A 27631-nucleotide genomic window follows, 5' to 3' on the forward strand; every position below is an offset into this window, starting at 1 on the left:
AGCCACATCCTCAGCCCCATACCTAATCGGTATAATTCTCCTCAGTAGCCTTAAATAGAACCCCTTTGCCCTCACTGAGACAATTTTATATAAATTCTCACAACTGTACCTAGCAATTTAGAGGAAAAATTCAGTATCTTCCAGACAAGAAAAAACTCTCTAAAAATGCCTAGAAATGCTAGAATAAGAAATGTGCTAATCCTGCCTCTCACAGGCTACAGAACTCAGGAGAGCTGGCCCTACCCCTCTCCTGCTGCAGCACTCAAGAGGCCCCGTACTTTACCTGGGCAGCACAGAAGAGCTGACCCTGGGGGTGGGGAGTGCAGACAACTGGCCCTCAGACTTGAAACCAGTCTGTCTTATGGTGGCACGGGCAAGGGAGAGAGGCCCTCTTCCCTTCCCTTGCCCCTCACCACCTGTGTCATACAGAAGAGCTGACCCAAAGGTCACGAGAGCGAGAGGGCTGGGCCAGCCTCGCCTGCTGCAGCACTCAGGAGAGCAGACCCTGCACCTCGCCTGGGCAGCACAGCAGAGCTGGCCTGAGGGCATGGGAGCAGGGGAGATGACTCTGCCCCTTGCCAGCTGCAGCACTGGATGAGCTTAGCTGTAGAAGTGCTGGAGAGCTCACTGGTGGCATGGGTGAAGGACAGCTGGCAGGCTGACCAGCTCAGTGACCACCCAGGCCCAGATCCAGGGCTCCGAGTTGGCTCATCCCAACATCTATGAGGCTGGTGCATGTGAAGGGGACAGACAGTCCTGCAGATGCAAAGCTGCAGGATCTCCACAACACAGGGCAACAACAGGATTCCTGAAGAGTCCCAGTGAGGATCCAGCATTGATAAATTAGCAGAAGCCAGAGGCCTCGAACCAAACCAATGACTCACTGTAATGAACGTTTGCAAGCAAAGAAGTGTGGACAAAAGGGTGTATTGTGGGACATACTAGGACACACTACAACTTCCACAACAAGATTTTTTTTCTTTTGTGGGGAGGTAACAAGGGGTGGGTACAAAGGGACAGGGAGATGAGTGGGATTGGGATGCCTGATGTGAAAGTCACAAAGAATAAAAAGTTAAATAATAATAAAGAAATATGTTAAAGATTAATATATTTCATACTTAAAGAGCAATTACATATCAATTAGGAAAGCCCTATTATACAAAGTTTATGACTAGATGCATAACAAAGAAAATGACAAGAGAAAAAAAGTTTATAAACATTTACATTTTAGCAAAGAAAAGTTAAGTTATCCTACTGCTGAACACATTTAGGATACACAACTTTAATGACTCAAACTGGATCTAACCTGAAACCTCTTTTCTGTGGTCTAGGTTTCATCGTTCCAGAAAAATACTGTGCAAGCTGTGAGGGAAGGAAGCCATTACACCACCCCACCCAGCGCCAACGCCTGTGAACCATGACAACGACCAGCGAGCCGAGATCTGCGTCCAGGTGCAGCACTCGTGTGCTGGTGGGAACTGACAGTTGTCCAGGCAGGCTTAAGGTCTACTCAGCAGGATGCAGCTCATGCCTACTACTGGAAACATGGCAAACTTCCTGGGATGAGTGAGGTTATGAACCTTAGAAAAGTAATCTACCCTCTCTCTTCTAGACCAGCATAATTCCTTATCACATTCTAAATCTATCCAGTTTCTTATTTACCCAGATTTCACAAAGCAAGCTGCCCACAAACTGACTGCTGGTAAAACACCCAAGAGCCAAGTGTCTACAAAACTCACTCTCAGAAGAGCGCGCCCTCTACTGGAGGTGCAGAGAAGCCACATGGTTGTGGGACTGAAACTGTGCCACTCCATGAAATGAGCTCTGTCAGGAGCTCACCGAACTTACAACTCACACTCATCTTCTAGTAGCCAGTGGAACACGGCTTTGACTTGAAATCAGATCTTTTCTTAGAGGAAAGTTCTCCCTCCGGAGAGGCAAATGAAGGCCATGTGGGCTCCCTTTTAAAACATGAACCTGGTTGGCAGGGGTGGCACACACCTTTAATCCCAGCACTCGGGAGGCAGAGGCAGGTGGCCAGCCTGGTCTACAGAGTTCCAGGACAGCCAGGGCTACACAGAGAAACCATGTCTCAGAAAAACAAAAACAACAACAAAGAACAACAACAACAAAACCCACATGAACCTGTTTGTCATCCATGAGAAGACAGAACAGTTGTGCCGGAAGACAGCTACCTAGAATGCAGATGAATGGCGTGTGGGAACATGCTTCAGCACCTACCATGCCGGGAAACATCTCATGCTCCAAAACCGCAAAAAATGGCTCTTCTCTCTTCTTCCTGCTATTGGTAGTTCTGGATATTAATTTTTCCCCCACAGGGTCAAAATATACCTGACTGAGATTGCAAGTGGAAAAATAGGACTTAAGTATTGGTAGTTTTTCTAGTTCCATTTATGTGTGAATTGTTCATATAAATCCAGGGATGTAACACACGAATGTAAGTGAGAATGTCTCAGCCGTTCAACTTTATAACAATTATAAATAAATATAAAAGTAGTCCGGACAATGCCAATGCTCTCACTGGTGGAAGCGGGTGGGTAGGACAGTTGCCACCTTGGCCTGAAGTGAAGTGGCAGTCTTCATGATCTGCTAACTGCCCAGGGACCGTTCCTCTCCCTTTTGGAGAACACAGCCTCAGACACGGTAATGACCCATCCCCTCCAACTGTACAAGTCTGCTCTCCCCTTTTACTGTATCCTGCCTACAGACTGGCCCTGTCTCTGCTGGTAACTACTTCTCTACTCTTGCCTTCTTTCTCCTCCTCTCCCTTCTCCTGAAGCTCCCCTCTAAGATACATGTTGGCAAGGCTGGGACATGGATTGTGGTTAAGAACACTTGCTTCCTTTCCAGAGGACCCGAGTTTGATTCTCAGCCACATAATGACTCACGAACATCTATTCCAGTTTTAGCAGACTCAATGCCCATTTTGGGCCTCTGCCAGCACCAAGCACACATGTGGTACAAAGACATACATGCAAGCAAAACACTCACACACATAAAAACTTTAAAATAATAAAAATAGGGATTGGCTGAGAATTTTCTAAACCTTCAAGATTTGGTGCCTTTTTTTCTTTTCTTTTTTTTTTTGGTTCTTTTTTTCGGAGCTGGGGACCGAACCCAGGGCCTTGCGCTTCCTAGGTAAGCGCTCTACCACTGAGCTAAATCCCCAGCCCCTGGTGCCTTTTTTTCTTAATAATTCCTTCAAGTTCCTGTAAGCAGTAAGGAGAGACAAACACCACTTTGTAATAACCTCTTAAGGTAAATGTGCAAACCACATTAATTACTATTCTCCAGATAAAACCACAAGCCAGGAGAGGATAGTTTCGCAACAAAGCAACGGCCTAGCATGCGTAAGGCCCTGAGTTCAAATTCTAGCAGCACAACAGCAGCGAAGAAGTCAGTGTGTGAGTTTAATAGACTTATTTGCCACTTTGTCCCAGGACGTTGTTCCTCCAGTTTTGCATGTGCATACGAGGAAAGTTACCTTTCTCGTCAGGAAGCGACGGAATACTGTCACTTCGTAGAGAATCATCCGCAGCCGTCTGAAGCTGTTCATCAATTGAAGTCTCCATCTTCTCACCATGAAATTTCTTCTCATTTTCCTTACTAGGTGGAACTGCAGGGCTTTCCTGTCGGCTGCTACCACTACTACTTCTGTATATACAGATGTTATAGAAACAAGCACAGAGAAAAGAAAATGAATAACAACGTCAAAGTAAACTAATTCAGCCAAAAGATTGTGCTTTATACTCAAGTTATAAACTGAAGGCAGACAGACAGACTATAAAGCACACAGAAGGATCAGGAGAGGTTGTTTTCCTGGAAATATAACCACTATTCACAGGTTACCACACCTATTTCATTTCATGGTCACATTTTTGGGTTAAAAGGAGGCTTCTGCTCACTATTTTCCATTTTCTTTCACTAATACTGTGATTTATCATTAATTGTACTACTGGAACTGTTCTTGATAAACTATCTAAACTTCTCATTTTAAAGTCATAAATTGCTTTTTTTTTTCCTCTAAAAATACCAGACAGTGCTGCTCTTTTCTTTTCCTGTTTTTTCTTTTTCTTTTTCTTTTTTTGACAGGTCTCATGCAGCCCATGCTGGCCTTACACCTGATATGCAGTCAAAAGGTGAGTCTGAACTCCTGACTACATCCAAGCACTGGGACTACAGGCTCCAGGCTCCACAGCTGACTTTACGTGGTGCCAGGGACTGAGCTCATGGTCTTGTACATGCTAGGCCAACCCTAACAGGTCATCTACAGACCCTTACCTTCTTTAAAAACCTTTATTTGCTTTAAATTAAACAAGTAAAATAACCACTATCTTGGGTACTCTGTATAAAGGACATTTACAGAAAGCTCTCTTTTCTTATATCCCATGATTCTATCCTTAATTATTTTTTTCTTTCTACCTACAGAGCTAAGTTTTCCTGTATTTATTTCACTTGCTTTTAATTTTTATCTTTCCTTAAAAGCCTGCCTTTCCCTATGGTGCACCTGAGAGCTGTAACTGCCATGGTTCCCACTGGATGACTACAATCAGAGGACAGTAACTCGTGCTCATAAGGGTGGGAGAAGACGTTACACTCCTGGGGGAAAGTGCTGACACTTCGGAAAGGAGTTTGGCAATTCCTGACAAAGTTTGAGTTTCTCAGAAACTAAACAAAACAAAACATTTATCACAGGATTCAGTAGTTCTTAAACATACACTCGTAAAATATGAAAACATACATCTACACAAAAGCTTGATTATTAATGCTCCCAGCAGAATTATTCATTATACCCCAGAAGCAGAAACAAGCAGCAAAGGCTGTTTGCTGACAGACAAAATGTAACATATGTATGCATAGAATGTGATTTGACAGTGTTAATACAGTCGTGATACACACTATGACATAGATGAGCCCAGAAAACATGTGAACTTTAAATAGTCACAAGAAACCTGAATGGCCTGATAAAACTCTCAAACATGTGAATGGCTGCATTGAGTGCAAACTTAAAAAAAAAAAAAAAAAGTCACCCTGGTTATCACACAAGTGAATAAGAAACCCAACAGTCCACCATAGTAACCTAATGGCCTACAGGAAGTATCAGTGGTGGTAGCATTCAGCTAAGGTTAAAAAGGAAACACGTCGTGTCAGTCATCGTAAATAATCAATACCTGTTGTGCTTATCATGTATTACTTCCAAGTTCTTAGCTCTTTAATTGAGGCTTTATTATACTTGATGATATGGTTATTCTACCACTAGAAATGCTGGAAAGGCACCTGTAAAATCTACTCAGAAGGCTGAACCATAACTGAGAAATACAGACATTAATAGTGTGCCAGTATGCTTGTAATCCCAATTACAGCCACTCAGGAGCACATAGTGAGACCACAATCTCAAAGGAGAAGGAAAAAGAAGAAAGAGGGAGGGAAAGAGAGACAAAGATGAAGAGAAAAGATGAAAAAGAAAAAAGGGTATCAGTGTGGAAATGTGCAATAAACCGGGCTTTAGAACCAGATATATCAAGGCTCAAATCCTAAATGTGTCACTACCTCTGTGTGTGTGTGTGTGTACAAGCATGTGTCCACGTGTATGTACCAGTGTTTTGTGAGTACACAGACATGCAGGCAAGAAGAGCACAGATGCAGTGCTGGGCTCTAAGTCCAGTCCTTAGGACTGTGCAGAGAGTCACTCTGGACCACTGAGCCATCTCTCTAGCTCCTTAGTTGAAGTCTTAATGTCTCCAGGGGTCTCAGTTCCCTTCGCTAATCTAACCACACCACTATCTGACTTAAAAGGTTGCTGAGTATTACATGTAAGAGGAACAACCTATAAAATGTTCACGTTACTATGCTCTCAAGGAATAGCAGCTGTATTATCACACAGACAAATTCAAAAGGACTGGCACTTTGAAGGCCAGGCATCATTCACTTTATGGAAACAAAATTTAAAAGGAAAAAGCCATGTTTAGAGGGTTTATCAGAGTTCCCCACACTGCACTGCGGAAAGCCTTCCTCACCTCTGATAATCCTGACTCCTGTATCTTGAAGACTCAGAATAACTATCACGGGAAGGGGAATACTTCTGTCGCTTTGAGTCCAGAGCTCCTTCTTTACTCTGGGAGAGTGAAGCAGACTGACTTATCCTAAAAACAAACAAAACCAAACCAGATTAAGCATTGGGTCTCCAGTAGGATAAAGATTTTAAATGCTGCTTAACAGTAACAGAACACAGAATCTCGAATACATAAAAATTACAAAATAAGTGTTAGAAAATATTTGAGAAATCAAACATAGAAAAGGACATATAATACCAAGAATACACTCGCTAATCATTCCTAGTCTCAATAAAGAAAAAAATCTATGAAGTAGAGACAGTTAAAACATTATTTAAGGACCCCACCACCACCACCCATACACACACACATACAAAGCAAGCAGGGTGCGGTGGCAAATGCCTTTAAGCCCAGAACTTGGGAGGCAGAGGCAGATGGATCTCTGAGTTTGGGGACTGATCTACAGAGTGGGTCCCTGTCTCAGAAAAACAAAACAAAATGAAAGAAAAAACCCAAAACACCCCAAACAACAGAAACAAACAAACAAACAAAACAAAAACAAAAACAACCCACAAAGCTTGTAGTAATGTCTCCTGTTTGTAATCTCTGCACTTGGGAGGAGGAAACCTGAGGACTGCCATAAGGTCTCCACAGCACAGTTTACGCTGATGCTGAGTTCCAGGCCAGACTGACTCACAGTATAAGATGCTGAAAAAAGTCTTACACACACACACACACACACACACACACACACACACACACACACGACTGACTCACAGTATAAGATGCTGAAAAAAGTCTTACACACACACACATACACACACACACACACACACACACGACTGGGCCCGGTGACTTACACTGGGTTTCAGCCCAGTCTACATAATAAGCCCCAGGCTAGCCAGGGCAACAAAGTAAGACTTAGTCTTGAAAACTTTTCTTTAGATGACTTCACTATTTCTAGAGCAGAGCACAGGACGCTAACATCTGCAAGGCCCCACCCTGCTCGTCCTACACCACTTTCCTCTTTGCTGTCTTCTTCCAGTCACACTGGCCTTTTCTGTTTTGAATTCCTCTTAAATATGTTGTGTTCCTGTTTTGAATCTGACTATTTACCTCCTTTATATCACCTATTCCTTATTTACTATATCCCATTACAAGCCTTCTTGCTCTCCTGGCCTTCTGCTATTTAAATTCCAGTACTGCATGCCTCTGAAGCATGCTTCTTTTATAACGCTTACCTATGTTTATAAAGTTTTCATCTACTTAACTGAGTATCTGACAAATTTTCCTCTTCCAATTGGACTGCATATCCATAATTGTATTCTCTATACCCAAAACGGTACATAAAACCAAAAGGTAGCTCATTGCATATTTCTGAGTGGCTGCACACTCACCTATCTGTCTCAGCTTTGGTCCTCAGTTGTTTCATGAAGTCTGGAAAATGCTGCCGCTGGTGATCGTACAGCGTTGCCAGGGGAACTGCAGAAGTCGTGATGGCATCTGCCAGGTGTGTTCGAGTTAGTTCTGCCATCTAAGTGTGAACACAGCAAACAGCAAAAGGAGACTCTAGAAGGCGGTCACAGGAGAGCTGCAAAGGAGCGCAATGCCCTGGAAAGACCACTGAACTGGGGCTGGCCAGACCACTCCTCAGACAAAGGCTGCCAAGCTTGAGGACCTGAGTCTGATCTCGGAGACCCACAAGGTAACAAGAGAGAAGCATCTCCTTCAAGTTGTCCCCTGACTTCACTCAAACTCACCTGCCCTCTCCCCAAAACAAATAAATAAATAATGTGATCTGAGTGGGGCTTTGCTCAGAGTCACTACGTCAAAGACTGCATCGTAGGTGTTAGACACCCATGACTGGCAAGAACTTAGTTACTCAGGATGCCTCAGAACAAGAAACAGTGAAAGGCTCCAGAGGCTCTCACCTCACAGATCTGCCGAGCTGCATCTGTGGTGAGGCGTGCGGTCTCCGACTGCTGAGCTGCTATTTTACAGGTGGCTTCCTGTAGGACTTCGGTCACTTCTCTTTGTGATTTAACCACCTGCTGCAAAGATTCTGCATGGGCCTGGAAAGAAATGCTTAGGATTTAGTCTTCCTCCCTGTAACTCAATTTTAACTTACAGATTTGTTTCATGGACCAAATACTTGATAAAAAATACACGTGGCTATAGCCTAGATTTCATTATCTACCACCTTTCTTTTTAACTCTTATAAGCTTAGTGAGTTCTACAGTGAAATTTTTAAATATAAAGTTTTATGTTTAAAAAACCAACATCTGCCACAAAATGAATTACCTGAGCTGTTTTGTTCCGGGTTTCTTCTAACTGTCTCTGACACTCCAGAGCCTCTTGTTCAGCTTTTAGCTTCAATAAAGCCATATCTCTTTCATGACGTTGCTGCTGTGCCTTTCAATTAAAAGTGATCAAATATTAATTCTTCAGCATTAAAATGTCTTGCTACGGTTGCTACAGTAAACACATTCTTTTGCTCCCTAGCTTCCCTCCTTTTTTCTTCAAATAGATCCTTTATGGACCAAGCTGGCCTCGAACTAACAGGCAAGCTGTCTGCTTCCTGTAGAGCTAGGATTGCAAACATGAACCACCACCTGAGGCCCCCAGTGTTGTTTCTGATGTAAGTGACGGACAGAGACAACAAGAGCCTAGAGGAGAGGTAGTAAATCTAAAGTCATCAGACACCTTACCATTTACCAGCAGGACTTAGTGGCCATCTACCATTTATCACTATTTCTATAAGAAATTTTATGAGAATACCAAAAGCTGGTTAGAAAGCAAAAACTAGACCATCTAACTCTTTGATTTTTATTAAAATTATACATGTAAAACTAAGAATCATGCCTCATTTCTCATCATTTTGACTTTGCCTTTGACGGAGTAATTCCATTTAAAATGTTGCCTCTATGAAGGTCTCCTTTTGGTTAAAAAAAAAAAAAATCCTTTCTGACACCATCATTCCATACAATGTTAACTCAAAAGTATACAATGTTCCATTTCTTCTGGAATGGTACTAAATAAATAGCATGGTTCTCTATAGGTGGTTAGCCTATACATGAAGTTATATAATGCCATGAACAGATTTGGATTTCCAGCATTATCATGTAGCATGGAAAAAGAAATCTGTGTATATGTGGGCATGCACGTGAGTGTATGTAACTGTTTCATATTGTAAAGGTGTTCAGGAGTCCTGCGTACCTTGACTAAGTAAACACAGTGTTATCCCGGTACTGTGACAGTACAAAGTCCCTAGCTGTATTCAAATATGGCCTGTGAAGCACAGAAAGGGACTGATGCCTACTTTGTTAAGGACTGCCAGACTCCATGGTCAGTGTGGTCTGTCCACTGCAATGAGGCCAATTATTCAATGGTAAACCACTTCAGAGAACAGTACGAGAGGTTTTCACTACGTTACAGATGCTTATATGTGATCCAAGCAATAATCCTCGGTATTTATGCAAGCAAAATGAAAATATGTTGTATATCAACCAACAGGAAAATACATGGATAAATAAAACCTACTTACTAACCATTGGTTTATTACTAGGAAAAATACAATGGCATAGATAAACCTTAGCTTTACATTGAATAAAATAAACAAAATACAACAGAGTTAGAAATAAACATGAATATGTATAAAATTCTGGACGAGTCAAAAATAAACCATAGCATAAGAAAACAGACTGAATACTCCTCTGGGAATTAACAGGAAGTGGGAATAGGTCAAGATGAGAGAGTTTTCTATTGATTAGATGGTTGTTATGGAGAAATATACATTAATCAAAACTGCACACCTGAAATCCGTATTTTTTTAATTGAATGTAATACCTAAGTAAAATAAAAATGGTGTACTCCTTAGAGCTTCCACAAAGGAGAACACTGATAAACCTCTGAACATGAGGAGCTACAGTGCACTCTCTCCTTGTTTTATAAAACATCTGATCTCAGAAATGGTTAGTTGGTTTGTTTGTTTAGGTCAAATAAAGCATCAGAAATCACATACAGTGGGGACAGAAAGACCATCCAGCAAGTAAAGCTGCGTGCTGCTAGGCCCTACAACCTGAGTTCAATCTCCAAGACCAACAGTGTGGAAAAAGTGATTTCCAAGAGGTATCCTCTGATCTCCAGAGACTACACACATACAACAAACAAATACATCTTAATAAATAACAAATATTAGAAAAACAACAGCCCAGACAAACCTAATCATTTCCATCAAGAAAGAAAAAGATGGCTGTTATCACTAATCTTCATTAATTCAATCATTAATTTTCAGTCATTAAAACAGTATAAAACATGAAAAACCAAGAATGTGAAATTGTGCTAGCATTCTCCTGCCACACACTCTATTTTCAATTCTCTTGGTGGTGAAAATTTTTTGGTTTGTTTGGTTTGGACTTTGAGGAAGGGTCTGGTTACAGAACCCCAGTTGACCTTAAATTCCTGATCATCCTGATTCAGCTTCCCAAATGATTAGAAGACTGCAAGCATGCACTACCGAATCGAGCGTCAGGGTTCTTTTTAGTAATCCATATGATAGCTTTTCTTCTATTATTTATAGGCACTATACAGACTATCTTTAATTCTCCTGGAAGTTTGAATTTATTTATTTATTTATTTATTCATTTATTTATTTATGAGACAGGGTTTCTCTGTATGTAGTCTCAGCTGTTCTGGAACTTGCTACATAGACCTTGCTGGTCTTGAACTCACAGAGATATTCTTGCCTCTGCCTCCTGAATGCTGATATTAAAGATAGCACCACAATGTCTGGCTTGAAAGTTTTGTTTTGCTTTGTTTTTTAAACAAACAAAACTCATTACAGGTAATTCTAAACGCAAAGAAAAGAAGAAAACCACAAGGAAAAAATTAGGAAAATTCAACCAATACCTTTATGATCTGAGCCAGAGATACGCTCTCCTGCTGGGCGAGTGAAATGCCTCTAACCCTTTCCACATCGGACAGCTGACGCACTGACTCCTCGATGGCACTGAGGTAACTGAGCTCTGCAGCCATGCGATGCTGAAGGCCAGCAGGAGAGAAACGCTTGGGACCTGGGGGACAGGGGTATCGCTAAATCAAAAGGTTCACACAAAACAACAGTACCAGCTCTCATGTTATCAGCACGTAACAAATCTACCTTTTCTTTGTACTAAAGACAGTAACTTATTGATATATTGTATTTTAACAGTTACTTCTTTTCTTCTCTTATGGGTGTGTGTGTGTGTGTGTGTGTGTGTGTGTGTGTGTATGTGTGTGTGTATTACATGCCTACAAATAGAATATAATATTTGGGGGATGAATTTTGACTAATGCTGGCAACATGGGAAAAAATGAAGACTGTTGAACTCATGCTTTTGAACATTTAATTTCTACACAACTTTTGTTTAATACTTCATATAAACTTGAAGTAACATTTCCCCATCACTTAGTTTGCTGTTTTTCTTGTTAGTTTCTATCTCTCTTTTGACTATGGTTTCATGTACCCCAGGCTGACCTTCTAACTCACTCGGTGGCCTAGGAGAGGTGTTTGCATCTGGCATGTGACTTACATGGTGTCCAGTAAACCCAGGTTAGGCCAGCACTCCACTAGCCGAGCTACACCTGACCCTTTACTTTTAAACTTTTACCTGTATGGGTCTCTTACCTGGTGTTGAAGTCATCTCTGTTTTATTCACATCAGTGAAAGCTGCAGTGGGCTTAAATCCAGCTGTAGTTGGAGGTACTATGACTGAGGACTTAGACCTTTCTAAAGAAGTCCCAGGAAGGTCAAACTGTAACAATTTCTGTGAACTCGGAGATAGGGGCGAAGTTGGAGTCTTCTGAGATCTTCCCTTGTCTGATGAGCCACTAGAAGTTTTTTGCATAAAGACATTAGAGAAACTGCTCCAAGCAGCAGCTAAACAGTAAGAATAACAAACATTTTCTCTTTACCAACATGAATTAGCTTCACCAATACTAGCTATGACGGGGGTGGGGGGGGCTATCAATCATTTACTCAGCATAGTTGATTGGATTGCATGAACACTTCTCTAGTTGCTAGATACACAGCGTTGAACAAGCTAGGTAAACCACCGCTAAATGAAATAGTGAGGTAACTTACTGACAGCACTGAACAAGTCACGTACACCACAGCTCATTCATTCCACTATGACACAAAAGCTAAGACAGCCATTATACACTAATGAAAATATAACGATATAAAAACTTCAGAAACAAATATTAAAGCATGTGTCTCAAGTAAAATATCATTTCGTGTTTAAATTTCTTTAAAGCCACAATTCTTTAATTTCTCTATTAAACCAAAGGTCATAGCAAAAAGTTATTTTCATATTGTCATCTCCAAATACTTAATATGTTTACTTATCCGTACTGAATTTTTTAATTCTGTAATACTGAGTTTTTCTTAAGTTCACATAACTGACTAACAACTCTTAAGGCACAACACAACACAAAATACATCTCATTCATGTTTACTTGTATGAATATCTGCTTGATGAAAAAATAAGAGATTCTCTACAAAGTATTTAGCACAATTAACACCGTTGTTTTTTGTTTTTCCGAGTGTAGCCTTGGCTGTCCTGTAACTCAATTTGTAGACTAGAGTGGCCTGGAACTCACAGAGATCCACCTGCCTGTCTCCCAAGCACTGGGCTAAGGCGTGCACCACCACACCTCATGCAATTAAGACATTTTTAATACACTAAAATAGGTTTGTTTTTAGCCTCTGAAAAAGATGTGATGGATTTCAAAGGCAAAAACTATGCCTACCTTGAAAAGATGAGTAAAAGTAGTTTTGAGAAAGCACTGACTGGCTCACCAAGATCTCTAACAGAGGAATCAGAGAGTGTTAACAGTAGTGCCCCTCCACACACGGAGGGATATGTTCTTAGTACCTCCAATCAATACCAGAAACCTTAGGCGGCACCAAAACCTGATATACACTATTTACATACACACATGTCCAATGCCTTTCCTGTACATTAAAAAATTATTTTATGTGTATGTGTACCTGAGTGTATGTTTCTGTAGGACCTGGTGCAGGAGTCTGAAGTGACCAAAAGGGGGCCCTGGATTCCCTGGAACTGGAGTTAGAGTCAGTTAAGAGCAACAATATGGCTGTTAAGAACCACACCTCGGTCCTCTGGAGGAGAGCACTGAGTGCTCTTAGCCACTGAGCCACCTCTCCAGCCTAACTCTTCCACTTTACTTGTTATCTGCCACCCAGTGCGGCTGCCAATGTTGAAGTCTGAGGTGCTGCAGTAAAACTAGTGTGACTTCTTTAATCGTCCCCATAATTCCAGGAATAAGGATTTCTCACGTAGCTCTCTGCTACACAACGTCAGCATACAACCTTTTCCATTCTTTTTTTTAACCTTCCACCTAAAAGAAGCACTTTATAAAGTGTTTTTAGCACATGCAAATTAGCACCATTACTACCCATTGATTGGAGTCCACTATTAAACAAAGAAAGGTTTAATTAAACTCAGACACAGAAACAGCACTCAAAGAGATGAGTTGCGTGGAGGATGGGCCTGAATCCTATGCTTAGAACTTATTTCTACGATTCCCCATATAATATTTTACAACAACAGCTGACCATAACTGAGCCATGGAGAGCAAAACAATGCACAGGAGACTACAGTTAATTTGATTTATAGTATGTAAAATGAATTCTCATTTTGAATTCTACCACATCAAACAAAACAAAGGATTCTATTACTCACTGTATAATTTTACAAGGGGAATTTATATTTGCTTTGCAGAGAAGATTCACTTAGACTGCCATTCCAAAAAGACAAGTTCTCAGTGTTCTCAAATACATTAAAATGTTTTTTTAATTATATTCCTCCTGTACAAGGTTCAAGCTATTTTATCCATTGTGAATCTACACAGATGAAGAGCAAGATACAGAGTCCAGTATGGAGTATCTACTAACCTTACTTAGATGTCATCTTCTAAAATGCATAGCTTTATAGATTTTGTCAAATTAAGTCAGAGTATCTTTTGCAGAGAGTTAAACTTTTATGAATCCTGAATTCAGTACCAAAGCAATTAAAATTTAAGTTCAAATGTAGCCAAAGGAGTAGACTCAGATCCTTAAGCTTGACAGCAAGCTTACCTCCTCCTGACACAACTCACAGGTGCTAGACTTGATGTTTAACAAAACGGAGATTTCATGTGGACACATGAGCAGTAACTGCATAGAAAGCAACCTTATTGCAAGCAACAGGCTAAGTGCATGTGACAGGAGAGAAAAAGAGGTAAAAATTATGTTCCTTACAAGTCTGACATCCTGAATTCAATCTCATAATCTGTATCTTTAAAAAAACAAAAATGCATGTGTCCCTATGGCATGGTGGGCATCTTTTGGGTATGTGCCCAAGAGTGGTATAGCTGGGTCTTCAGGTAGAACTATTTCCAATTTTCTGAGGAACCTCCAGATTGATTTCTAGAGTGGTTGTACCAGTTTGCACTCCCACCAGCAATGGAGGAGTGTTCCTCTTTCTCCACATCACCGCCAACATTTGCTGTTACTTGAGTTTTTGATCATAGCCATTCTGATTGGTTTAAGGTGAAATCTCACGGTCATTTTGATTTGAATTTCCTTGATGACTAAGAACTTTGAACATTTCTTTAAGTGCTTCTTGACCATTCGAGATTCTTCTGCTGTGAATTCTCTGTTTAGCTCTATACTCCATTTTTTAATTGGGTTATTTGGTGGGTTTGGAGGTTAACTTCTTAAGTTCTTTATATATTTTGGATATTAGACCTCTGTCAGATGTAGGGTTAGTAAAGATCTTTTCCCAATCTGTAAATTGCTGATCTGTCCTACTGACTACGTCCTTTGCCTTACTTTGCTTTAAAGTTTCATGAGGTCCCATTTATCAATTATTGATCCTAGTTGCCTGAGCCATTGGTGTTCTGTTCAGGAAATTTTCCTCTGTGCCAATGAGTGGGCACAGCTGATGGATGAAGCAAAACGGTGGGTGCTGGGTTTCACTGAAGCACGGAGACACCACTGTTCGGGTGGGAAAGCTGAGGTTGGTGTTCCCTGACCCCTGGACACCTAGTTACAGCCAGAGTACAGGCTGAAGACCTGTCTAGCCTGGGGTCAGAGGAAGAGCAGCAGCTTAGGTCATCAATGACTGTCCTTAGATTGGCAGGCAGTTGTCTGAAAGCGCAGAGAGGCCATCTACAGGAGACTTAGGTGAAGGCCTGCTCCATGCTCTTTATGGAGGTGGTAGATGAAAGAGAGTCTTCGGTTCCATACTGTCTACTGGTTGTTCCTCACGAAAGATGGATGCGCACCATCTTGAGGGTGGACCAGAGGTTAAACACCCTCTGTAGGGAGGAATGTCTGGGAGCTGGAGCTTATTGGCTAACCCTCAGGGCCTCTAGGTACTTCATTGGTATGGAGAACTCATGTTCCCTTATGTGGGAATGTGGCATGTGCTCCAGGCCACAGCTGTGTGGGTTCATTTCTGGGTCTTCAATTCTATTCCATTGATCTACTCGACTGTCTCTGTACCAATACCATGCAATCTTTATCACTTTTGCTTTGTAGTACAGCTTGAGGTCAGGGATGGTAATTTCCCCAGAAGATCTTTTATTGTTGAGAATTGTTTTTGGCCATCCTGGATTTTTTGTTTTTCTATATAAAGGTGAGAATTGCTCTTTCCATGTCTGTGAAGAATTGTGTTGGAATTTTGATGGGGATTGCATTGAATCTGTAGATTGCCTCTCATAAGATGCCCATGTTCATAGTGGCCTTATTTGTAAGCCAATAGCTGGAAACAACCCAGATGTCCCTCAACTGAAGAATGGATACAGAAAATATGGTTCATTTACACAATGGATGAGTATTCAACTATTAAAAACAAGGACATCTTGAGTTTTGCAGGCAAATGGATGGAAGTAGAAAATATCATCATAAGTGAGTTAATCCAGACCCAAAAGGACATGCATGGTTTATTAGCCAAAATGTACAGAGTACCTAGGATACAACCTACAGACCTTAAGAAGTTAACAAGCAGAATGGCCCAAGTGAGGAGGCTTCAATCCCACTTAGAAGGGGAAAGAAAATAGTCACAGGAGGCAGAGGGAGGGCAAGCCCTGAGTGGGAGAGGGGAGAGGGAGGGGAAGAGGAACAGTATCAGTTATGGGGTGGGGACAGGAAAGAAACCCAGGGACAGGAGTGTGAATGGAAATATGCAGCCTTAGGAGGGGGGCCCTCTAGAAAGTACAAGAGACATGGGTGAGAGACCCTCCGGACTCAATGGGGGTAACCTGAGCCTAAACGTCCAATGATGGGGAGAGGGTTATCAAACCACAGTTAAAATTTCTGATCCAGAAGTGTTCTTGTCTAACAGAACTGCAGGGACAAAAATGAAGAAGAGACTGAAGGAGAGGGGGTCCAGTGACTGGCCCAACTTGGAATCTGTCTCAAGGGGGATGGGGGGACACCAAGGCCTGACACTATTACTGATGCTATGATGTGCTTACAGACAGGAGCATAGCATGGCTGTCCTCTGAGAGGCTCTACCAGCAGCTGACTAAGACATTGAACTGAAGTCAGGGATTCCTGTGGTTGAATTAGGGGAAGGACTGAAGGGGCTGAAGGGAAGGGCAACCCCATAGGCAGATCAACTAACCCCAGGGAGCTCCCAGAGACTGAGTCATCAATCACGCAGCATCCACAGGCCAGTCCAAAGCCCCTGGCACATATACAGCAGAGGACCACCTAGTCTGCCCTCCGTGGGAGAAGATGAGCTTAACCCTCAAGAGACTTGAGGCCCCAGGGGAGGGGAAAGTTTGGTGGGGGAAGAGCATCTTCTTGGAGACAAGGAGGAGAAGGAATGGGATGAGGAACTGGGGGGGGGGGTAGGGGTATGGGGGGAGGACGGCTAGAATGTAAATTAAAAAAAAAAAAAGCTGGTCCCAGTGGCACAGCACTCCTATCGTGAGATGAAAGGCAGACAGGACAACCACTGGAAGCTCTAGGAACAACAGCTTGAAATCCAATGTTATAACAGAACCAGCAAGGCACAAACAAGAAGACAGAGAGGAAGGAGAGAACTGACTCCTCCTGAAACTGTCCTTTCAACTCCACATACGGACAGTAAACTACAAATATACACGCATGCATGTGTGTGTGTGTACACACACACACACACACACACACACACACACACAAGCCCCTTAAATTTTAAAAGAATGAGAACTACAGGTATACAAATCCCATGATCAGTGTAAGGGTGAGACTTCAGAGTATGTTTGGGTGGTCCTGACTGACAGGAGAGACAACTTAGAGGGAGACATGAAAAAGACACTGGGTAGCTGTGTTTAGAGTGGAAGAATAGAGCTGAGAAGCATAATTTGTAGAGATGAGATACTCTGTGGTGCTCCAATGGGAACACTCCAGTAGGACTAAGTTATTAAGCATTTCTTTGTGGAGTAGCTCACCTCATGAACCCCAAGAAAGACAAATGCTTAGATAAAAGATTGAGCCAAGAACAATATGACAATGACATGTGGAGAGAAAAAGCATTTGTGCTTGAGGCGAATAATTACTAGAGCCGTTTTAAAAGTTGCAATGAGGAATGTCCACATGCTAAAAACAAAGTATACAGCTATGAACTAAGTTACAGTGTCCTTCAGAATGTAAACGACCTTTACCATCTCAAATATGCACGGTGAACTGCCAAGCTGACATTTACCAAATTCACTGAACAACAATATATTTAACTTCAATTACATACAAATTACATAAAGAATATGCTGCTTTACCTCACAGAATGCCCAGAAAGTTCTTCCAACGTGCTCTCAGCATCCAGAGTCTGCTCATAGTCTCTAACAGCAAGTTTGCTGCTAGTCCCAAGCTTTCTTCCTTGAGGGGAACCACGTTCTGAGTCTGACTGTACTTTTTCCTCATCATTAAGTATGTTCTGAGCATTTTCAGTGAATGAATCCAACCCTGGAAAAGAATTTTTTGTAAGCAAATTTCCAACATTAGACTTACTGAAATAGCTGATAAAATTTTTTCAGTAAAATAAATTATAGATCAGAGACTTTAAAATTAATTTATATTTAAAACTTATTTTTCATATCTGAAATAAAGCAGTTCATTCTTCTGCCTGTGTTTAGGAAAACAGGCATTATGGCACATGTCTGTAATCCTAGAGTCCACTATTCCACCGTGGGAAGTACACAGACAGTCAAACTTAGAGAAGTCGTGGCTGTCAGTGGCTGTGGAGGGAAGAGTGGAAATGGTAGTGGTGATGGTCGCAATGATACAAATGTGGACTTAATGTCACTGAACTTGATGGAACCTCATGTCTCCCATGCTGGCCTCACCTCCTGTGCAGCCGAGGAAGACCCTGAACGTCTGGTCCTCCTGTCTCTACCCCCCAAGTACTAGCATTACAGCAACGCACCGTCATGCCACATATCTTGTAGCATGGGGATCAGACACAGGCCTTTGTAGACTCCAGCCGAGGACATACATCTGCCGACTAAGCTGCTTCTCTAGCCTGATGAAAGCTGAGCTGTTGAGAAGGGCTTATGAAAGAGCCTATGCAGTATTCTTATTGTTTTGATTTCTCTGACAAGGCCTTCACTGTACAGACCTGGCTACCCTGGAACTCACTGAATAGGCCAGTTTGGCCTCAAACTCACAGAGATCAGACTGCCTCTGCTTCCCCAGTGTTAAGAGGAAAGGAGTGCTTCACCACATCTAGCTATATGTGTATTATTTTACCTAAATAAACCTGTAAAATGTTAGCACTATCATCTTTACATTAGAAATTATAGGCAATTAATTTTTTAAAATATGCTTTCCTATACTGACCAGTTAGTTTCTTCCCATATTCCTATCCCACCTCATATTTTTCAATTTAATAAGCACAGTTTATCATTTCAATTAGGAAAAAGTATATATAAAAGAAAACTCACTCCCAAGCTTGAAACCATTATGTGAGCATAAGAAGCTTTTGCACGACCTCTGTATCTCCCTACCTATAGGTCTATAGAATAAACATGGGACTGGAGCAGTTACTTAGTGGGTAAAGTGCTTGCTGCCCAACTAAAAAAAGTGGGGTCCCCTAACCCACCTGAGACCAAGCATGGTAGCAGTATCTGCAAGCCCAGCACTTAAACCGGGAGATGGAGGAAGGGGACCTCAGAAGCTCATGGGCCAGCTAGCTTCTTGCACTCACAGTCTGACTCAAGGTGGAGGAAGAGCTAAACCCCAGGTGGACACTGACTCCACAGACATACGGACTCTCACATAGTGATTGTTTCTAACAGAACAGAACTATAGACATTGGCAAGTATATCAATCACTCAAAAAGATTTACTGAGGGCCAAGGTGCAACGACTATGCTAACTACTATGGTACACACATCACTTCCAGTAATCTCTCATGTCCTTCAGATCACCATGTGAACTGCAGTCTGCTTTACAGATAAGGACATTTATTTGAGGACTATGTTTGATGATGCTTAGAAATGGACATGATATACTACCAAGTTGGTTTTTTTAAGCAGTTGCAAAGCATTATCATTTGTATTTCTTTTTAAAATAAAGGTCTGGCTTCCTGTATATATTTGAAAACATATCATCAAAAACAATAACAGCAGTTGCCTCTGAACAAATGGATTACGGATAACTTACACTTCCTTTTACATTTTTTATTTATCTGTGTGTGGGAGAGCCAGCTGCACACTTAGAAGAGTGCCACAACAGGGTTGGGGATTTAGCTCAGTGGTAGAGCGCTTGCCTAGGAAGCGCAAGGCCCTGGGTTCAGTCCCCAGCTCAAAAAAAAAGAACAAAAAAAAAAAAAAAAAAAAGAGTGCCACAGCTCATACAGAGGCCAGTGACGACTATGTGTCCTCTCTATTCATGTTTATAGGGGTTCCAGGGATCAAACTCATGCTGTCAGAATTGTATAGCCATTGCTATACAATTTTTTTACCCACTAAGCCATTCCCATAGTTTATATTATTTATATTTCTTGAATGAGTACCCATAAATACTTAAATGTTTAATTATGTATTTTGTCTGTATTGAAAGATTTATACTAAAAAGTTTGATGTTATATAGCAAAAGATATTAAAGATATTTCATAGATATGAAAGCTAATTACATTATGATAAATAAATTCATCTCCTCACTAAAGAACAAACTATAATTTTAGTTCACTCCACATAACCATGAAGGAGGGAAAGGTCATCAGGCGGGATTCTGCTTACAGTCCATCTTTTCCTTTTTCCCCTTCTTTCCTTTCGAAGCAGATGAGCGAGTGGACACAGCAGAGTGAGCTCCTGAGGAATGCTGTGAGGTAACATCCAGAGAGGAAAGGTCATAGGCAAACTTTCTGCTAGAATGGTCCTCCTGAATGCCTAAGTTGCTACCATCAATTCTGTCAAGGAGAAAGTAATATGAGTTAATAAAAAAACAAAACAAAACAAAAAACCCAAAAGTGAAAAAAAAAATCATGAATTCTGTTTCAAAAGAGCTCTGAGTACCTAGATCAGATGCCAAAGCAAAGCCTACTCTTGAATAAAAAACAAACAAACAAACAAAAACCAAAAGTAAAACAAACTTACAACAAAGGGTACTCAGACTAAATGGTGGCAGACATATCCAACGGCCAGTGTATATATCAATTTTAAAAGGTTCTCTACGGCTCAGTTTACTGCTCAGTAAAAGAACCTCAGATGAGTAATTTATTGAAGTGAAACCAAATAAATGTTTCAGGCTAGATATGGAGCTCAGCAGGCCGTGTCTGCCTGGCATGCATGGAGTCCTGGGTTTGGTCTACAGGACAACATCAACTGAGGCGGTGAGAACAGGAGAATTAGAAGCTCAAGACTAACCTTTGCTACACGAACCCTATCTTTAAAAAAATGGAAAAAACAAATGTTTCAGACATGTATGAGAAAAAATACAATGCTGGTGGTGGGAGACTGTAGCCTTGATCTCTACTCATAATTAAACTTATACTCTTATACAGCATAATTATTTTTCCTCTGATAATCTTATACAGACCAATAACTTTAATATATTCTACTTTCACCTAATAGTAAAACGCATTAAATCATATTGGTTGATGATATTAATTAAATCCTTAAAAACCTTAATTTAAAAGTCTAATCTTTTCTTTAGACTCAAATTTTAAACTACAATTATCTTACTATACTTTTATGAATATTCATACTATTCTGGCTAATAGAAAATTAGCAGAACTAATTTCTGTAAGATCTAATAATTTAATAGGGGTGTAAAAAAAGATACTGACTATGGAGAATGATAAATTTACATGGTAATAAAATTTAGGGAAGAAACTCTAGAAAAGTCAAATTTATTTTGTGATTTTGTATAATTTAACTTCTGTTCTTCAATTTCTTGTCTAAAAATGCATTCTAGAATAATCCTTCCCAAATCGGGCTATTACAAACAGAAGTGAGGTATACATGTGAAGTCCATCCTTTCAGTTCTTGCATATTAAGGCCCAATAATCACCAGTAGTTAAAATCCATTTTTTCAAAGCTTAGATGTTTAGTGTATACCAAACCTTCTGATATTTTCTTAATTAAAAAAAGTATTATTAGGACCATAAAGTTAAATGACTACCTGATTTTCCTCAATCTACCACAGAAAACAGTTTTGTATTAGTATTAATAGGTTGAAGACCATTTCCCAATGCTATCCTCTGTGCGGACTCAGACTGACTTATAATCTGTAGTCTCTTTCTTTTTTCTTTCTTTCTTTTTTAACTTTTTTAAAGATTTATTTATTTAATGTTGAGTACATTGTAGCTGTCTTTAGACACACCAGAAGAAGACATCGGATCCCATTACAGATGGCTGTGAGCCACCGTGTGGTTACTGGGAATTGAACTCAGGACCTCTGGAAGAGCAGTCAGTGCTCTTAACCACTGAGCCATCTCGTCAGTTCCTGTATTCTCTTTCTTATGTACCAGGTCCTGTTTTCAGTATTCTATGATCCACTTACCAGGTGTGGCAGCACACGAAGGTAATCCCAGAACACTTGAGAATTGGAGGCAGGAGGATCAAGAATTTTTTTTTTTTTTTCGGAGCTAGGGACCGAACCCAGGGCCTTGCGCTTGCTAAGCAAGCGCTCTACAACTGAGCTAAATCCCCAACCCCCGAGGATCAAGAATTTAAGGTCATCCTTGGCTACATGAGACCATATCTCAAATTTAAAAGAAAAAAAAGAGAAAAATGTATATTTCACTGAACATTTGTAACAACTCTGTGAAGCGAGCAGGTACAACTATTTTCACCAAACGAGCACTCCGCTCTCAAGTCGACTCAGAGAGCCTGGACCTGCGTGGAGCCCATGATCCGCCCGTTACACAGCCTTTCCACAGATCAACAACTAAGAGGTGGCTTATACTCTGACCAGGGCTCTCGCTTGTCTGCCTATTGGCTACCACATTCTTACTGAGATTCAAGAGCTGACTTCTTTTCTGTCAGTGTCCCACTTCCTGGAGAGGAGACAAAGTCATCTTCATATGAAACGCTGCTGAGTGGAGTTGTGGTGGCATTCAAAGGCCGTGATGCCGCTGTCCCCCTGTCTTCAAACCCTGCAAAAATTAATAATTAATTGAGGTATATTATAATAATTGGGGCATGATTAAAAACAAAATAAAATTTAGACTATAAGCAAAGTATTCTATAAATTCATGTTATTAACATAAACAAGAGATACTTTCATTTGCTTTTAGTTTTTTTTTTTTTTTTCAAGACAGGGTTTCTCTGTGTAGCCCTGGCTGTCATGGAACTTGCTTTGTAGACCAGGCTGGCCTTAAACTCTGAGATCCACCTGCCTCTGCCTCCCAAGTGCTGAGATTAAAGGCTTGCACTACTGTATCTTTCTTTCTTCACTTCTTTTTAGGAAAAATTTGAAAATAAATAATTAATGTATCCATTACTAGCTTCAACAACAACCAATACAAAAACAAGCTAGTTTCAATTAAACAACCTATTCCTCTCTTCTACTGTGATCCTATAGATTATTTTGAAGCAAATCCCAAATGCATATTTTATCTCCAAATATTTCAATATAGGTATAATGAAGATATAATACAAGAACAAGAATTTAAGAATGAAACCAACTTTCTTATTAAAAAATAAGAATGTCAGGATGGAGTGATGGCTCAGCAGTTGAGAGCAGTGGCACTCGTCCAGAGGAAGTGGCCTCACAGGGCACTCCACAGTCATCTACAACTCCAGGACAAGAGGCTTCAACACCCTCTTCTGGCCTCTGCTAGCATCAGGCACACACAAGACAAAAGTGCAGGCAAACCACTCCTATACATGAAATAATATTAAAATAATAAAATAATGATTTAAGCACTTTGCTTTCAACAAAAGAAACTGAAAGAGCATTAAAAATGAAAAGAAACCTAAAACGACATTGTCTTTTCCTGCTCTCTGTTGCTGTGAGAAATACCATAGTCAAAAACAGCTTGGAGGGGCTGGAGAGATGGCTCAGTGGCTAAGAGCACTGACTGCTCTTCCAGAGGCCCTGAGTTCAATTCCAGCAACCACATGGTGGCTCACAACCATCTGTAATGAGATCTGATGCCCTCTTCTGGTGTGTCTGAAGACAGCTACAGTGCACTCATATATAATAAATAAATCTTAAAAAAAAAAACCAAAACAAAAACAAAACAAACAAACAAACAAAAAAAAAAAAACCCACAGCTGGGAAAGGAAAGGATTTGCTTTACCTGATATCTCCAGGTCCCAATCCATAACTGAGAGAAACAAGGATGCGCTCAAGCAGAGCGGAGAGAACCCAGAGGAGAGGAAAGCCTCTACTGCTGGCTCTACTGCTCACAGGCTCAAGTTCTACTAGGTTTAATTTTTTTTAAATATGGCCTAGGCCTACCCACATCAGGGCGGTACCACTTACAGTAGGCTGGGCCTTTCATTTCAGTAAGACAAGGCACTGCCTCACAGGCCAGTGTGGTCTAGGTGAACCTCAAGAGAGGTCCCCTCTTCCTGAGGGACTCTAGTTGTCAAGTTGACAAGGACTAACTAAGGCAACTGTAGGATGATGTCATTATACAGGTGAAGGCAGGTATAGGATAGAACGAGGTCTGTCACTGGACGAGAAGGAAGGATGGGCGGGAGAAAAGTTTTAGAGAGAAGGAGACTGGAAAGAGAGGAGCGAGAGGAGATGAGAGGGGAGAGCAGCCAAGAGAACATGGAGGTGGATGTTAAGATTGCTCTCTGCACATTTACAGGTTGTTATTAATATTCTTAAGGGATGGATGTGTACAGGGCTTTTATGTCTAGGTGGGCAATTGTATCATCAATTGGATCAGAGGTTACTGTGTTGTGTGTTCTTTCATGTGGTGATTTAATTGAACTCAAGAGAGTGTGTGGTGGCTGGAGACACTGGGCTGCCATGGAATGGGAGTGTGTATGTCCAGCATGGTGGCAGCCCGCCTTGGGAACCAGGTAGAGAGATTGTTGCCAGGCTCAGAGAGTAGCCATTGGCAGTGTGACATGGGATGGAGCAAAGTGGGTGAGATGCTTTACTGACTGAGATGAAGATGTCTACCAGATATCTTGGGGCACTATGGTGCCAGATCTAGTGCAGGGTAAAAGAAAACATTTTTTAAATTTTACAGCAATAGGTAACTGCCAATATAGATAAAGTAACTAAACAAAAGAGAACAATAACATATACAATTATCACAAGATGTTTAAGAGCCTAAAGAGCCTAAATTAAATTTAAGAAAATGCAATGTAACACCCAGTTAACAAAAGAACAGATGAAACCACTCATTTGTCAAATAATTTGCTCTATTTATAAAATGAAAATCCATAACCTAGGAATTCTAAAGTTACGTTATCATACATTGGGGAATTCACCTATAATAGGGAGAAAACAGAAGGGATATATCTGAAGGAATTAACTCCGTCCTAGAAAGAAAAGCTGTGTTAAAGACTGAAGTACTATGGGACACCCTGAACTTAAAAAAAGAAAAGCCAACAATAAAAAGAAAATTATGAAATAGTTGTCTTAATATGATATAAAGTCTTTATTTCCTCACCTTTTCCATATAACTGATATGACTTGGTAAAAATATTAATGACGCTGTGTGGGCTTCCCTTTGCCAGTTCTTCCCATGGTCCTTTGCTTTGTGTGCCACCTATGTGCCCAAAAAGTGGTAAGAATTTCTCAGCTTCTTTCTGAAACTCTTTGATGGGTTCGTAAGGATTTCTCTCTCCGGCACAAAATTCTTTTTCCTTTAAGATTTCTGCTACCTTCAAAAGGGGCCGTGCATCCCGGCGTCCCTCTTCCTCAGAGAGACTCCCTTCACTGAGAAGAGGCCCTTCACTGACTGAGTCTATGCTGGAACAAAGAGACCTTTTGGCTCTGTCTTTAGAACAGGTTTGTATGTCAGAGCCAGAAGAATCAGTCTGCTTCCTGCACAACTGTGCCAGCAGCCCTCCTGGATTAGGACTAGGTGATTTCACTCTCAAGCTTGATACGGCACTCTGGGGTCTGATCATCTCAGGAAGTTTTTTATATTCACTAAGGCTGCCTACACCAGGAAGCTCATCGTCAAAGGTTGCATGAGCTATGCAGGTTCCCAGCATCTTCTGAATCCGGGCAGAGAAAGCATCTTCAACGTCCTCTTTCACAGGTGAGCTGATAGCTTTAGTCCAAGGTCCATTGTCTTGAGGTGCTAGCTTCCCATCACACTCAGTGTTCCACACTGACCCATAGTTAATGCTGGCCCCCGCTAGTTTCTTAGCCTCACTCTCAATCCTGCTGGACAGAGAAGCAGCTGTCGCCTTCAGGGCTTCAATGCGATCCAGTTTACTCTTATACTGGCTGGTACTAGGTTTTAGCAAGGCATCTGGATGAGGAGCTTGTGAGGTCAGATATGGTTGAGGTGTGAAAGTTAACGGTCCTGAAGCCTTATTATGACTCTTCTTGGCTGGTAAAACAGATTCATAGTCCTTGTGCAAAATTCCTACATGCTCGAGATGCAAGAGATGGGAGAGTAAATTTTCAGTTGTTCCAACAAGGGGCTGTGCTTGAGAACTGTGAACTCTGGGGCTCAACCTGTCAGGCTGCATCCATGTAGGTTCCATCAGGTCTCTTCTGATAACAGAAATTACAATGTTAGTTATGTTAGTTAATATAGCAATCTATACTATTACTTTTCTTCTTTTGCAGTGTTAGCAATTGATTCAGAGTTTTGCACATACCAGACAAGTATTCTATCATGGACCTATATCCCTAGTGCAAACCATCACTTAAAAGGGGGCAAAGAGGTTCTCTGGTTATAAGAATAAAATACATACATTTCCAGAAAAAAAGCAAAAAGGCTGAGAAATTACTCAGAGAAAAATAAAAAAGCCAATGTTATCTTTGGTAGTTTGTTTACAATTATATCCTTGCTAACATTTATCTATGTATAGTTGTGGTTTTGTGGTGGTATTTTCACAAAAATGGTATTGTACTATTTTGCAAACTTTCTTCAAATTAGAGGCCTTATTTTTTTCAAATGGCCATTTAAAACTCTACAGACAAGCTTCCTTAGAACAATACTTCTATCCAACCCTTTAAAAATAATATTACTTAAAAGAGAAACACTTAAGATTATGTAGTGGTTTGAATGAAAATAGCCCCTATAGGCTCCTAGGGAGTGGCGCTATTAGGAGGTGTGGCCTTGTCAGAGGAAGTGTGTCACTTCCACTAAGCTTAAAGTCTCAGATGTCAAAGGCAGGCCCAGTGTCACTCTCTCTTCCTACTGCCTGCTAATCTAGATGTAAAACTTTCACCAACTCCAGCAACCTGTCTGTCTGTGTGCCACCATGCTTCCCACCATGACAATAATGGACTGCATTTCTGAAACTGTAAGCCAGCTCCAGTGAAATGTTCTCCTTTATAAGGGCTGCCACGAGTCTCTTCACAGCAACAGGAAGTCTAAGAGAGATTGCTAAATACTGGAGCCCACCAGATGGCTCAGCAGGTAATGGCATCTGATGTTCAAGCCTGGAGAATTCAAATAAGGATGGAAGGAACTGAATACACAAAGTAATCTTCTGACCACAGCATGTGTGCACTATTGTATGTGCTACACACACACACACACACACACACACACACACACACACACACACACACTACATAGTACTTTATTAAAGTTTAAGGTTTTCTTCCTGTTGTCTGGTTTTTGGTTTATTTGGTTTGTTTGTTTTGGTTGGTTAGTTTTGAACTCGCTCTACAAACCAGGCCGGCCTCGAACTCAGAGATCCACCTGTCTCTAACTCCTGAGGGCTGGGATTAAAGGAGTGTGTGCCACCACCTCCTGGATAAAATGTAGAGTTTTAAACTATGAAAAAAAAATCTAAAATTTTAAAAGGGAAGAGAAGAAGAAGTGGAGGAACAGATGCAAAGTAATAAACTTGTGCTTGGTTTGTTTCATAACATTATCTAGAATCGAAAACTCTGGGAAAGGCAAAATGACACGACACCAG

At 40.9% G+C, this 27631-nt stretch overlaps 1 protein-coding gene across 1 annotated transcript in view; it reads right to left on the reverse strand.

Annotated features, from left to right (window-relative positions):
- The window catches only part of Cep350 (centrosomal protein 350), a 132918-nt gene that overhangs the window by 49876 nt on the left and 55411 nt on the right, over positions 1-27631 (reverse strand). Inside the window, exons 11-21 of the mRNA XM_032915377.1 lie at positions 25189-26249; positions 22563-22704; positions 20345-20514; positions 17883-18069; positions 11740-11942; positions 10983-11146; positions 8376-8486; positions 8006-8146; positions 7472-7608; positions 6039-6164; positions 3506-3675 (exon numbers count right to left, since the gene is read on the reverse strand). Of these exons, the coding sequence (XP_032771268.1) occupies positions 3506-3675; positions 6039-6164; positions 7472-7608; positions 8006-8146; positions 8376-8486; positions 10983-11146; positions 11740-11942; positions 17883-18069; positions 20345-20514; positions 22563-22704; positions 25189-26249 (2612 nt within the window). The remainder of the gene's footprint in view (positions 1-3505; positions 3676-6038; positions 6165-7471; positions 7609-8005; positions 8147-8375; positions 8487-10982; positions 11147-11739; positions 11943-17882; positions 18070-20344; positions 20515-22562; positions 22705-25188; positions 26250-27631) is intronic.

The sequence above is a fragment of the Rattus rattus genome, chromosome 10 (genome assembly GCF_011064425.1).
Source record: "Rattus rattus isolate New Zealand chromosome 10, Rrattus_CSIRO_v1, whole genome shotgun sequence".
In the NCBI taxonomy this organism is placed as follows: Eukaryota; Metazoa; Chordata; class Mammalia; order Rodentia; family Muridae; genus Rattus; species Rattus rattus.